The sequence below is a fragment of the Pristiophorus japonicus genome, chromosome 8 (genome assembly GCF_044704955.1).
Source record: "Pristiophorus japonicus isolate sPriJap1 chromosome 8, sPriJap1.hap1, whole genome shotgun sequence".
In the NCBI taxonomy this organism is placed as follows: domain Eukaryota; kingdom Metazoa; phylum Chordata; class Chondrichthyes; family Pristiophoridae; genus Pristiophorus; species Pristiophorus japonicus.
In genome coordinates, this window is record NC_091984.1 from 198,560,100 (window position 1) to 198,573,406 (window position 13,307).

Below are 13,307 nucleotides of genomic sequence, written 5' to 3' on the forward strand. Positions count from 1 at the left end.
TCCATGTTTTTCTTCTTCCAGACTAGACTATTCAGAATGTTCTCCTGGCTGACATCCCAACCTCCACTCTCTGTAAACATTAGTTCATCCAAAATTCTGTCCCCCATAACCTATCCCGCACCAAGTCCTACTCACCTATCACCCCGGTCCTTGCTGACCGACATTTACTCGCAGTGCCCCAATGCCATGAATTTAAAATTCACATCCTCATGTTTAAATTCCTTCATGGCCTTGCCCCACCTTATCTCTGTAACCTCCACTACCCCATCAACCCTCAAAGATCTTTGTGCTCCTCCAATTTTTACCTCTTGTGTGTCAGCTGTGATTCAATGGGTAGCAACCTCGCTTCTGAGTTGGAAGATTGTGGGTTCAAGTCCCACTCTAGGCACTTGAGCATATAAATCAGTGCTGAGGAAGTGTTGCACTGTCGGAGCGGTCATCTTTCGGATGAGACATTAAAATCGAGGCCCTGTCTACCCTCTCAGGTGGATGTGAAATATACATTAATGATTTGGACAAAGGATTTGAATGTAATATCTCCAAGTTTGCAGATGACACTAAGCTGGGTGGCAATGTGAGCTGTGAGGAGGATGCTAAGAGACTGCAGGGTTACTAGGTGAGTGGGCAAGCGCATGGCAGATGCAGTATAATGTCGATAAATGTGAGATTATCCACTTTGGTGGCAAAAACATAAAGGCAGAATATTACCTGAATGGTGACAGATTAGGAAAAGGGGAGGTGCAACGAGACCTGGGTGTCAACGTACATCAGTCATTGAAAGTTGGCATGCAGGTACAGCAGGCGGTAAAGAAGGCAAATGGCATGTTGGCCTTCATAGCGAGAGGATTTGAGTATAGGAGCAGGGAGGTCTTACTGCAGTTGTACAGGGCCTTGGTGAGGCCACACCTGGAATATTGTGTACAGTTTTGGTCTCCTAATCTGAGGAAAGACATTCTTGCTATTGAGGGAGTGCAGCAAAGGTTCACCAGACTGATTCCCGTGATGGCAGGACTGACATATGAAGAAAGACTGGGTCGACAAGACTTATAGTCACTGGAATTTAGAAGAATGAGAGGGGATCTCATAGAAACATATAAAATTCTGATGGGATTGGACAGGTTCGATGCAGGAAGAATGTTCCTGATGTTGGGGAAGTCCAGAACCAGGGGTCACAGTCTAAGGGTAAGGGGTAAGCCATTTAGGACCGAGATGAGGAGAAAATTCTTCACTCAGAGAATTGTGAACCTGTGGAATTCTCTACCACAGAAAGTTGTTGAGGCCAGTTTGTTAGATATATTCAAAAGGGAGTTAGATATGGCTCTTACGGCTAAAGGGATCAAGGGGTATGGAGAGAAAGCAGGAATGGGGTACTAAAGTTGCATGATTAGCCATGATCATATTGAATGCTGGTGCAGGCTCGAAGGACCGAATGGCCTACTCCTGCACCTATGTTTCTATCCCATGGCACATTTTGAAGATGAGCAGGGAAGTAATCCCTGGTGTCCTGGACAATATTTATCCCTCAATCAACATAACAAAAACAGATTATCTGGTCATTATCACATTGCTGTTTGTGGGAGTTGCTTTGCGCAAGTTGGCTGCTGCGTTTCCCACATTGTAACAGTGACTACACTCCAAAATTACTTCATTGACTGTAAAGTGTTTTGAGACGTCCAGTGATTATGAAAGGCACTATATCCCCATGGTCTGGAATTATCTCCCCAAACCCCTATGCCCCTCCTATTTCCTCTCCTCCTTTAAGACCCTCCTTAAAACTCACAATTTTGAACCACTCCTTTGCTTTTCGTCACCCCTCCTAATATCTGTTTCTTTATCTCAGCATTTATTTTTAAAATTTTGCCTCTTTGAATCTCTAATATTTTTCTGCATTAAAGGCATTATATAAAAGCAAGTAGTTGTTCTCGTTAAATAATCTAAAAGGTAATGCAGCAGTAGAGCCATTATCTAATGCAGACAATACTTTTTCTAAGGTCACATAAGTACACAGGTAACAAGGCGGCAACAAAAAAGGAACCAAAGCTGCCTAACAGGAACAAATTCCAGTTTTCAAGTGGAAGGAACGTCATTGTTCCAGAGGTTGCGTTAACTGCTAGTCAATGTTTAACAAGAATGGATAAAGCTTATGATTAACGACAAGTGTCTTTGTATTTAGAAGAATCAGAATGAAAAATGGCACAAGTTACAATGCTAGTTAGGCAGCCCATGATGCAAAAAATTGAGTCCTACTTCTCAACTGGGTGCTTTCAGGTTGGAACCCCAGGGTCGCTTATCGCACAAGCTCAACTCATAACAAAACAGCCTCAGCTCTATACAAGGGTAGATATTTCACCCTGAACTAGGGCAAACCAACAAGGAAGAACTGAGAAGATAGCCTTTCATCAATATAAAATAAGTTAGTGTGCTTCCCTTTCTAGAAATCTCATTTGGCAATCGTGACACTCCTACACAATCTCATTGGCCAGTGACAATTCTGTTCATGCCATCATCTCACATAGGTTGTTGCGAAGGACACGACTGACCCAATTGTTCCATGAGTGATTGACATTGTTATGTATGTTTAAGACTTGCCACCAGAGGGTGCAACTGTTGGAGGCCCAAGGGTCACCTGCACACCTCGTGCAAGGGAGTATAAAAGGTTGTCTGTCGTTGCTGCTTGGGCACTCTGGAGTTGTATTAAAGAGACTAAGGTCACATCAGTTTTAGCGCTCAGTACTCAGTCTTGTGGAGTTCTTCCTTACTTAACAGACATGGCTCTGGACTAGTGCCAATAAAGCCAGGCCAGACCGGCTTGGAGATTTTGTGGCTTTCAGTTTTCACAGCTGACTCACTTCAAAACACCAACAAGAACTTAAGCTTCATGCAGAACCCAAAAAGTAAAGACATTCTCAACCCGGTCTTTCACTGGAGTGCCTGGGGACAGCCCAATCTCTGCTGCACCACTGAAATGATGATCCATCTCTGCTCCATTACCCAGCCAAGGGCCTGATCTCCACTTCATCCAGCTCTGGCTGCTTAGCTATCTCTCACCCCTCCCCTCCCTCCCACTCCAGGGCCCCAAGTTTCCACACGCGGTGAAAAAGACGCCCCTCAGAGCTGGGCGCCTGTTTTTCGCGCCGAAAACGGCGCCTGAAAAAAAACGCTTTTTGCAGCTCGATGTCTGCTTGGCGCGGCGCACAGGGGGCGGAGCCTACCACTCGCGCCGATTTTGTAAGTGGGGGGGCGGGTACAATTTAAATGAGTTTTTTTGGTGCCGGCAACCCTGCGCGTGCGCGTTGGAGCGTTCGCGCACGCGCAGTCTGAAGTAAACATTGGCACTCGGCCATTTTTAAAAGTGCTGCAGAAAAAGTGAAAATTTGTTTATTGAACCCTTGCAAAGGCTTGCATTTTAATTTTCTTGATATTTCTGTGTGTGAGGGAGTGCTTTTAGCAGCACTGCTGAATAAATCACCTGCTGAATTAATGTTGGCTCTTTAACCAGTGTTACTGCAGCAACTGTGCATTTTAATTCAGCCTTTACAACTTGTTACCGTTTCAATCTCCACCACTCATTCTGTAATTAAAGATAGACTGTGATAAACGGGACACATGCACTTGTTTGAGACTATTCAAATTCTTTGTAGCTGTTCAATTTTTAACATTTTTTAATAAAACCACATTGCCCTTCCATGATCAGCACTGAGGCTGCTTGCTGCTTCTTGCCCCTGCCGTCAGGACCGACGCCACACCGCTGCCTGAAAGGCCTGCCTGAAGCACTTTCACACAGGTAGGAACATGGTTTATTTAATCTTTTCTTTGCTTATAAATTTTTATTCAGGTTGGATTTATTTGTATAATATTTGTATAAGTATAACTAAGGATTGATTGTAGAATTTAATGACTTCCCTTCCCCCCCTCCCCCCTTCCCCCCCACCTCGTTCCCGACGCCTAATTTGTAACCTGCGCCTGATTTTTTAATGTGTAGACAAGGTTTTTTCAAGCGTACAAAAATCTTCACTTGCTCCATTCTAAGTTAGTTTGGAGTACGTTTTCACTGTGGAAACTTTCAAATCAGGCATCAGTGGCCGGACACGCCCCCTTTTGAAAAAAAAATTCTACTCAAAAGTGAAACTGTTCTACCTGACTAGAACTGCAGAAAACGTAAATGTGGAGAATTCCGATTTCTAAGATACTCCATTCTCCACCAGTTGCTCCTAAAAATCAGGAGCAAATCATGTGGAAACTTGGGGCCCAGAAGTCAGTCAGGAGAGCCGACAACTGAGCCTAGATCCAACTTCACAGCATGACTTGGAATTTTAGACAGACTCCCAGATCACGTTGAGGCCAACAGATCAGTTGATGTTCTGATCTGTTCAGTAAATCAGCTTACCTACGAGTAAAGCAAACCTGTGTGCCTGCTTAAAACAACCACTCTGAAGCAACATGGGCTCTGGAATGTGGTTGACTCTTCACTGCCCTCTGAAATGGCCTAGCGAGCTACTCCGTACCAAATTGCTACGACAAAGTCAGCACATGGACTGCAATGGTTCAAGAAGGTGGTTCACCACCACCTTCTCGAAGGCAATTGGGGATGGGCAATAAATACTGGCCTTTCCAGTGACGTCCACATCCCGTGAACGGATAAATATATATTTTTTAAAAGGCTCTGGAATTGTAGGCTGGCTTTTTTCCCCAACAGACTAATCATTCTACTTCCTTGCCAACTGGAGAAACCAGACTAGCAGTTTCTTTAGTTCATATGCCAATAAACCAGCTGCTTTTCTGTCCGCACCACAACATTTCATACAAGGTTAAGGAACTCAGTTTGTTTTTGTTATACTGAGACCAGGTCACTATCACCTCGTCCAAGATGGAAATGCATATACAGGGCTGGTAGGCCATTCATTTTATTGCTCTTGCCACCAGTACTGATTCTTCCTCAGTAACGTTTGCTTTGTGGCTACTGTTTATTTTCCTGTTCTAAAAATTGTACGTTTTCACCGAAACAGATACTTATATCGCAAGAAATATTTTGTAGAGATTGTGAGTATCATAGGAATGAACTTTCTGTTAACCCAGCAACAAAAACATGACATGACCCCTAAAAAATATATTGGGACTGAAATTCCACAGGGATTCCGGCAGAGTTATGGTAGGCAACCAATGGCATCATAGAAACATAAAAATTTACAGCGCAGAAGGAGGCCATTTCGGCCCATCGTGTCCACGCTAGCCGACAAAGAGCCGCATGGTCCTCGGTCAGCAGCCCTGAAGGTTACATATAAATCTCCGAACAATGAACAATGGCAGAAAGGCAAAGAGCCAGCCCAACCAATCCGCCTCACACAACTGCGACAGCCCTCATACTGAAACCTTCTACACTCCACCCCAACCGGAGCCATGTGATCTCCTGGGAGAGGCAAAAACCAGATAATGGGCCCAAGTTTCCACATGATTTGCGCCTGATTTTTAGGCCCTATCTTAGAAATCGCAATTCTCCACATTTTTTTTTCTGCAGTTCTAGGCAGGTAGAACAGTTCTACTTTGGAACAGAATTTTTTCTTCAAAAGGGGGCGTGTCCGGCCACTGACGCCTGATTTCAAAGTTTCCACAGTGAAAACGTACTCCAAACTAACTTAGAATGGAGCAAGTGAAGATTTTTGTAGAACTGAAAAAACCTGTTCTACACATTAAAAAAATCAGGCGCAGGTTACAAATTAGGCGTCCAGAACGAGGTGGGGGGGGGGGGGGGGGGGAGAAGGGAAGTCATTAAATTCTACAATAAACCCTTATTTATACTTCTACAAATATTATACAAATAAATCCAACCTGAATAAACATTTATAAGCAAAGAAAAGATTAAATAAACCATCTTCCTACCTGTGTGAAAGTGCTTCAGTCAGCTCAGTGATGTGGCGTCGTTCCCGCGAACAGGAGGGAGGGAGGGGCAGGCAGGCAGTAACCAGGCAACAAGCAGCCTTCCACTTGAGGTGGAAGCCTTACAGTCAGCTCAGCGATGTTCCCGCGAACGGGAGGGAGGGAGGGGCAGGCAGGCAGTAACCAGGCAGCAAGCAGCCTTCCACTTGAGGTGGAAGCCTTACAGTCAGCTCATCGTCGTTCCCGCGAATGGGAGGGAGGGAGGGGCAGTAAGCAGGAAGCCTCAGTGCTGATGGCAATGTGGTTTTATTAAAAAATGTTCAAAAATTAAACAGCTACAAAGAACTACAAAAATGGCCGAGTGCCAATGTTTCCTTTACACTGCGCGTGCGTGAACGCTCCAATGCGCACGCGCAGCGTTGCCGGCAGGAAAAAAACTAATATAAATAGTACCCGCCCCCTCCCACTTACAAAATCGGCGCGAGTGTAGGCTCCGCCCCCCTGGGCGCCGCGCCAAACAGACATGGAGCTGCAGGGCTCTCCAGAATCACGAGTTTTTTTTCTGGCGCCGTTTTAGGCACGAAAAACGGGCGCCCATCTCGGAGGGGCGCCCGTTTTTTATCGTGTGGAAACTTGGGCCCATAGTGCCTTTAATGCAGTAAAATGTCCCAGCACTTCATAGGAGTGCTTAAAAAAACAAAATTTGATGCCAAGCCACATAAGGAGAAATTAGTGCAGATGACCAAAAGCTCGGAAGAGGTAAGTTTTAAAGAGTGTCTTTGTCTTTTGTCTTTAGAAACAAAACCAAAGAATTCTGTTTGCCTTTTTTATGATTATACAATTTTGTAAAAAATATGCCCGTCAGCAAAGTAAACTATTCACGTGTCACACATTCTTCAGCCATTTTCCTTCCAAGTTTCTCACCTCCTGAACTGAAGGCACTGGCTCTTCCTGGGGAAAGAGGCAATTCTTCATGTGAGTTTCAACATTGTGTATTAGCAGGTTATCTGACCATGGAGGGATATTACAGTTGACTCTGATCCTGTACTCCTGACATCCCCCCCACTTGCACTTTTCAGCAGGGATCACGGGAAAGCCTTTAGGGATCAGAACACAGATATTTTGTTGTGCCCTAGCTCTGTGTTACACTTTTTCTATCCTCTCCAACCTTCTTCGCACTGTTTATCTTGTAAACGTTCGCTCCTTGCTGAGAGATGGTTCCATGGCTGCTAAACCTCCTCTGGTACCTTGGCCAAGTGGCCATTAAGAACATAAGAAATAGGAGCAGGAGTAAGCCATATGGCCCCTCGAGCCTGCTCCACCATGCAAAAAGATTACGGCTGATCATCGACCTCAACTCCACTTTCCCGACTGATTTCCATATCCTTCGATTCCCTCGGCTCGAAAAATCAAAAGCCTTGAATATATTCAGAGACTCAGCATCCATAGCCCTCTAGGGCAGAGAATTCCAAAGATTCACAACCCTCTGAGTGAAGAAAGTCCTCCTCATTTCAGTCTTAAATGGCCGACCCCTTATCCTGAAACTATGCCCCTCAGTTCTAGACACTCCCGCCGGGGGAAACAACCTCTCAGCATCTACCCTGTCAATCCCCTTCAGAATCTTGTATGTTTTAATGTGACCACCTCTCATTTTTCTAAACTCCAGAGAGCATAGGCACATTCTACACAATCTCTCATCATAAGACAGTCCTCTCATCCCAGGACGCAATCTAGTGAACCTCTGCTGCACCCGCCTCCAAGGCAATTTTTTCCTTCCTCAGATAGATAAGGAGAACAAAACTGTGCACAGTACTCCAGATGTGGTCTCAGCAAGGCCCTGTACAATTATAGCAAGACTTCCTTACTCTTATACTCTGACCCCCTTGCAATAAAGGACAACATGCCATTTGCCTTCCTTATTGCTTGCTGCACCTGCATACTAGCTTTTTGGGTTTCTTGCACAATCTCTCTGAACACCAACATTTAAAAGTTTCTCACCATTTAAAAAGTATTCTGGTTTTCTATTCTTCCTACTAAAGTGAATAACCTCACATTTCCCTACATTATACTCCACCTTACTGCCCATTCACTGGGCTCAAATTTGGCCCACCCTTTTTTCGGTGCACTTACCGGAGATGCGCCGCTTTACTCCGTTGATAAGTGTGCCGAAAAAAATTGCTCCCCACTTTGGCCGCTGTCTGGCCTCTCCTCGGTCGTCGCGCAGCGTGGCCAGTCGAGTCGGGGGCGGAGCCAGCATCCTGCACTGAAAACAGTGTCGGGATGTCTGCACATGCGCAGTGGAGTGTCCGCGCATGTGGAGTAGCTCCTCGTCCCCAGCCACTCTGTGTGCATGCTGCAGCCGCTGTGTGTTTGGGACCCGATGCCCGCCCCTAGCCCTGGCCGAGTGGCGTCCCGGTGCGATCAACCTCAGGTTTGAAATTTTATGCACTGTAGCAATTTTTGAACTTTCTTAATGGCTTGTCATTTTCCTGGACTTTTAGATATTTTGAAAAAATTATGTTAATATGTTTTGTCTCTTGTGAATAGTGATGACCATTTGTCAAACCTATTTACCTGGTGCTATTGTGAAAGAAGAACATAAGTGACGGAGGAACACAGAGAATATCTTATTTATTGAAGTAGACTTTATTTAGATAATATGGTCTCAATTTTGGCCGTATAATCATTGCAAACATATGGTTGTTTAAATTAGTTGTGCGATATGGGCAATTTAATTCAACTATCTTTTATTTATTTTATTTTTGTGGTTTAAGCTTCGCTGAATGCTTCTGTTGTAAAGTAAATTAACTTTGCGAAGTTTGTCATAAGATGTCCTGTATAGCTGTTTGACCCTATTCACATTCTTTAGTCAAGTCATTAAGTTCTGCTGGCCTCCGATGTACCTACCTGCACTGATTTCTTAACTCTCCGCAAGGGTTTTCTGAAGTGGCCACATACGCTGGGCTAAGTAGATTTGGAGTAACTATTAGCTGGCCAAAGTGGCCTAAATGGCCAAAACTGGCGTAGGTGGCTGGTAACGCCCCCTTTGAGAAAAGCTAAACTAAACTAAAAATATCGTAACTAACTCACTTACACTGGCACAAATTGAATGTGCAAAATGGGGATTTTTAAGATACTCCAGAAAAATCAAGTTGCTCCAAAAAAAACGGAGCAACTCCTGGTCAATTTTGAGCCCACTGTGTCTATTTATATCCCTTTGCAGACGCTTTGTGTTCTCCTCACAGTTTTCTGTCCCACCTAGCTTTCAATCATCAGCAAACTTGGATACATTACACTTGGTCCCTTCATCTAGGTCATTAATATAGATTGTAAATAGTTGCGGCCCCAGCACTGATCCTTGCGGCACCCCACTAGTTACAGCCTGCCAACCTGAAAAAGCCCCATTTATCCCTACTCTCTGTTTTTTGTCCATTAACCAATCCTCAATCCATGCTAGTATATTACCCCCAATTCTGAGCCCTAATTTTGTTCAATAACCTCTTGTGCGGCACCTTATCGAATGCCTTCTGAAAATCCAAATATTAACGCTTCCTAATCATGTTGTGATTTTCTAAGTTCCCTGATATAATTTCCTTAACAATGAATTCCAGCATTTTCCCGACGACTGATGTCAGGCTAATTGGCCTGTAGTTCCCTGTTTTTTCTCTCACTCCTTTCTTGAATAGCGCCATTACATTTGCTACCTTCCAATCCGCTGGGACCGTTCTCCAATCTAGGGAATTTTAAAAGATCTAAACTAATGCATCCTCTATCTCTGCAGCCACCTCTTTTAGAACCCTAGGATATAGGTCATCAGGTCCAGAGGATTTGTTGGCTTTTAGTCCCATTAGTTTCTCTAGTACTTTTTCTCTACTTATATTAATTACATTAAGTTTCTCACACTCATTGGACCCCTGGTTCCTCAACATTTTAGGTTTTCTTTTGTGTCTTCTACTGTGAAGACAGATACAAAATATTTGTTTAACGTTTCTGCCACTTCCTTATTATAATGTCTCCTGCCTCAGCCTCTAAGCAGCCAATGTTTACTTTTGCTACTCTCTTCTTTTTTACGTACTTGTAGAAGCTCTTACAATCTGTTTTTATATTTCTTGCTAGTTTTCTCTCAGTCTATTTTTTCTCTTTTTATCAATTTTTTTGGTCATCCTTTGCTGCTTTCTGAAACTCTCCCAATCCTCAGGCTCACTACTATTCTTCGCAACATTATAAGCTTCTTCTTTCAATCTTATGCTATCCTTAACTTCTTTAGTTAGCCATGGATGGATAACTTTTCCTGTGGAGTTTTTGTTTCTCAGTGGAATGTATTTTTGTTGAGAATTATGAAATATTTCTTTAAATGCTAGCCACTGCATACCTACTGCCATACTTTCTAATCTATTTTTCCAATACACCTTAGCGCACTCACCCTTCATACCTATGTAATTAGCTTTATATTAACTTTAAGACTCTAGTTTCAGACTTCGGCATGTCACTCTCAAACGTAATGTGAAATTCTATCACATTATGATCACTCTGCCCCAGCGATCCCTTACTATGCAATTGCTAATTAACCCTGTCTCATTACACAATACAAGATCTAAAATAGCATGTTCCCTGTTTGGTTCCATGACATATTGTTCTGGGAAACTTTCCCAAATGCATTCCATTAACTCGTCCTCCAGGCATTAATCACATGTGCATCTCAACAGGCTATTCAACTGTCATGGAAAATCACAGTTGACCCCATCCTGTCGATATCAAATGTGCATTTCCGGAAGAGGTCGCTGGATAGCGATCAGGAGCAAGAATCCAGACTGATTTTTCCTTTCTTAACCTAGGGGCACTGAGAACAGCTGTAGCACCCTTTTTGCTGCATTGGCTGTGATCAGCTAACTCTGCACAGACCAGAGATTGAAACTAGGTCATTCAATTATTTACTTAAAATATATCTATAACGTGAAACTGTCATAGGCTACCTCAAGCAAAAAAAACTTCTCAGATTAAGACACAAATTTAAAAATTAATATGATTGTATTGTACGCAGTGGAGCTGCAGCCAAAATCACCACAATTTAAAACATTTTTTGGATTAAAAACACAAACGGCATTCTGTTCCCTTCAATATAGAATTGATTCTATAACTGGTTGTGAGGACGAATAAGGCCCCAGATAATGTTGCTTACAGGAGAAGCTCTTATAAAGAATTGGAGGAACATCTGGGGCAATTCCAGGTTTGGAATGGGGAGTGGAGGGAGTGCTGACCTCCTCCCCCACACTGGTTCTATCTATAGTTCACAGTGATGTAGGATCAAAAAGTATTTAGCACTGCATTGCCTGGCAAGGCAGGAGATAAAACTTTAGGATTTATTTAGTGGAACTTTATGGGTTTATAAATTGTACAATAGGTTACTGCATAATAACAGAACTGATGTATTTATGGAATTTTGTCTAGGGACTTTATCACATTAAAATTAAAACGTGAAAAGGTTATTATCCCTCCAGGAATTTTAAAATGATTTTTCATCCCCATATTAAAAAGGTGCTTCTAGAACATTTTGTAGAATTATTTTTAAAAACTGTGGGGCTGCATTGTACCTTCAAACACTAAACTGAACAAGACTGGCTGAAAAAAGTTTTAATTCTTCACAGGAATACAAAAGTTATGGATCCGGACACATCTTGGACCACTGCACATTTATAAATCTCTTTGATATACGATTATACAAAATATGAACAGGAAAATACTCAGGGGGTGGGGGGGGGGGGGGGGTGCACTGACAGAGCGGAAGAGACTTTTACCCCCATGTGCCCGGGGCGGCGGAGGGGAGCTACCAGTCCCAGAAAGTTGGAAAGTTGCCCGGGAGTTTGTGGAGGTGCTGCCACAGCAGCGGTATGCCCCAGGCTGCCGTGCTACCGCTGATGATATAATCACCATGCGCGGTGAATCTTCACCACCCCGCGCCGACCCTTTACCGCCCTGCGGGGGAAATTGCTAGCGCGAACGGATGTCAACCCCCGACATCTACTTTCGGGGCGGGACTTAAAGGGGATGGTGCCAGCGTCCTGTACCGCCATCTTTACTGGTTTGCCGATTCTTGGGTCGGCTCCAGTATATCAGCCCTAGCGTGGTGTATATGGCAATCCATTTAGGGTGCCGGGCTGCAGGCCCCTTTAAGCAAAGAGAAGGGGCATGAAGCGCGGCAGCGCTGTGCAGAGCATCCGCGTAGCATCGCGGTCCCCGCCTCAGTCGTGCCCCGGGAACCCGTCCCTAAAAGGAAGTGGATTGCGCGATATTGCGCTCCACTTCCTTTGAGGGGCGGTAAGCCCAATTCAATGGCAGGGACGGGACATCTGCATCAGGCACAGAAAGTCCCGGCCCCAACTGGTACTGCCCCCAATCAGGGCACAGGGCAATTTCGCCCTCTCAGTTTTTCAATGTAACCGAATATATTGTTTATACCATGACAGACACTAACACTAGTTTGAACAAGTCACTGGTGCTGCAATTAGATGTGTCAAATTTCACACATACCTCCCCACACTCCGCTCAATGTCAAACAACAATTACAAACCTTTTAATTTTGTATAGATCTGTAAACACTTACTTACCAGTTGTTGCCCCATTCAATCATGGTCCCTGGCTGGAAAGGGAAAAAATAAATTACATTTGATATTAGATTCACTGTCCAACTGATAATTGTTAGAATAAAATAAATCCCTTTCAGCAACTAATGTTTTGAATTCTAGTAACTAGAGTAAAACTATTGGCCAGATCCTAATGAATTAAATAAATATTTCACCTTAAGCTACAGCTGAGAATGCAGCAAATGGATTCAGCAATTAACAGCACTGATCTTTGGCCAATCTGATAGTCCTGTGCTGAGTGTACGATGCAGACAATAAACAAATTGCACATAGATTTTCCATGTGGAAGTTGAGCATGTGGTTACGATGGTGTGTTGAGAGAACAAAACTCTAAAGTTTTAATCTTTCTCCTTTTAAGTCCCCCGCACCACAGACTATTTCCAGTCAGGATGCGCTCCCAGGCCTGTGACAATGGCATGCTGTGACTAGCTGGCTGCTTGTTAATAGAAGCAGTACGTGGAAATGCAGCTGTGGGCCCTCAGTGGAGTATTTTTCAATGCACCTCTCTCCATTATATACCCTCCCATTTATAATTTCACTATGACCTGCCGATTCATGCTTACCAAAAATACCCCCCCGCCACTAAGATTTTCTTGTGGAAATGTTGACATTTGACAAATGATTGACATTTTTAAGCTGGTGCCATCACAGAGTGTTCAGGAAGTTGTTCCCACAATTCTCCACGTGCTGAAAACTGCCATGGGGTGGCACTGAGTGCAGGGGTCAGTGCTTCTCCACAGGGAGGGGACAAAAAAAGGAACGAGTCACCTCAAGTCACTTTCACCGAGAGCG

General features: G+C 43.8%; 1 protein-coding gene across 1 annotated transcript in view; it reads right to left on the reverse strand.

The window, feature by feature from the left end:
• The window catches only part of nipsnap1 (nipsnap homolog 1 (C. elegans)), a 49,058-nt gene that overhangs the window by 13,648 nt on the left and 22,103 nt on the right, over positions 1–13,307 (reverse strand). Inside the window, exon 7 of the mRNA XM_070886329.1 lies at positions 12,480–12,511. Coding sequence (XP_070742430.1) covers positions 12,480–12,511 — 32 coding nt within the window. The remainder of the gene's footprint in view (positions 1–12,479; positions 12,512–13,307) is intronic.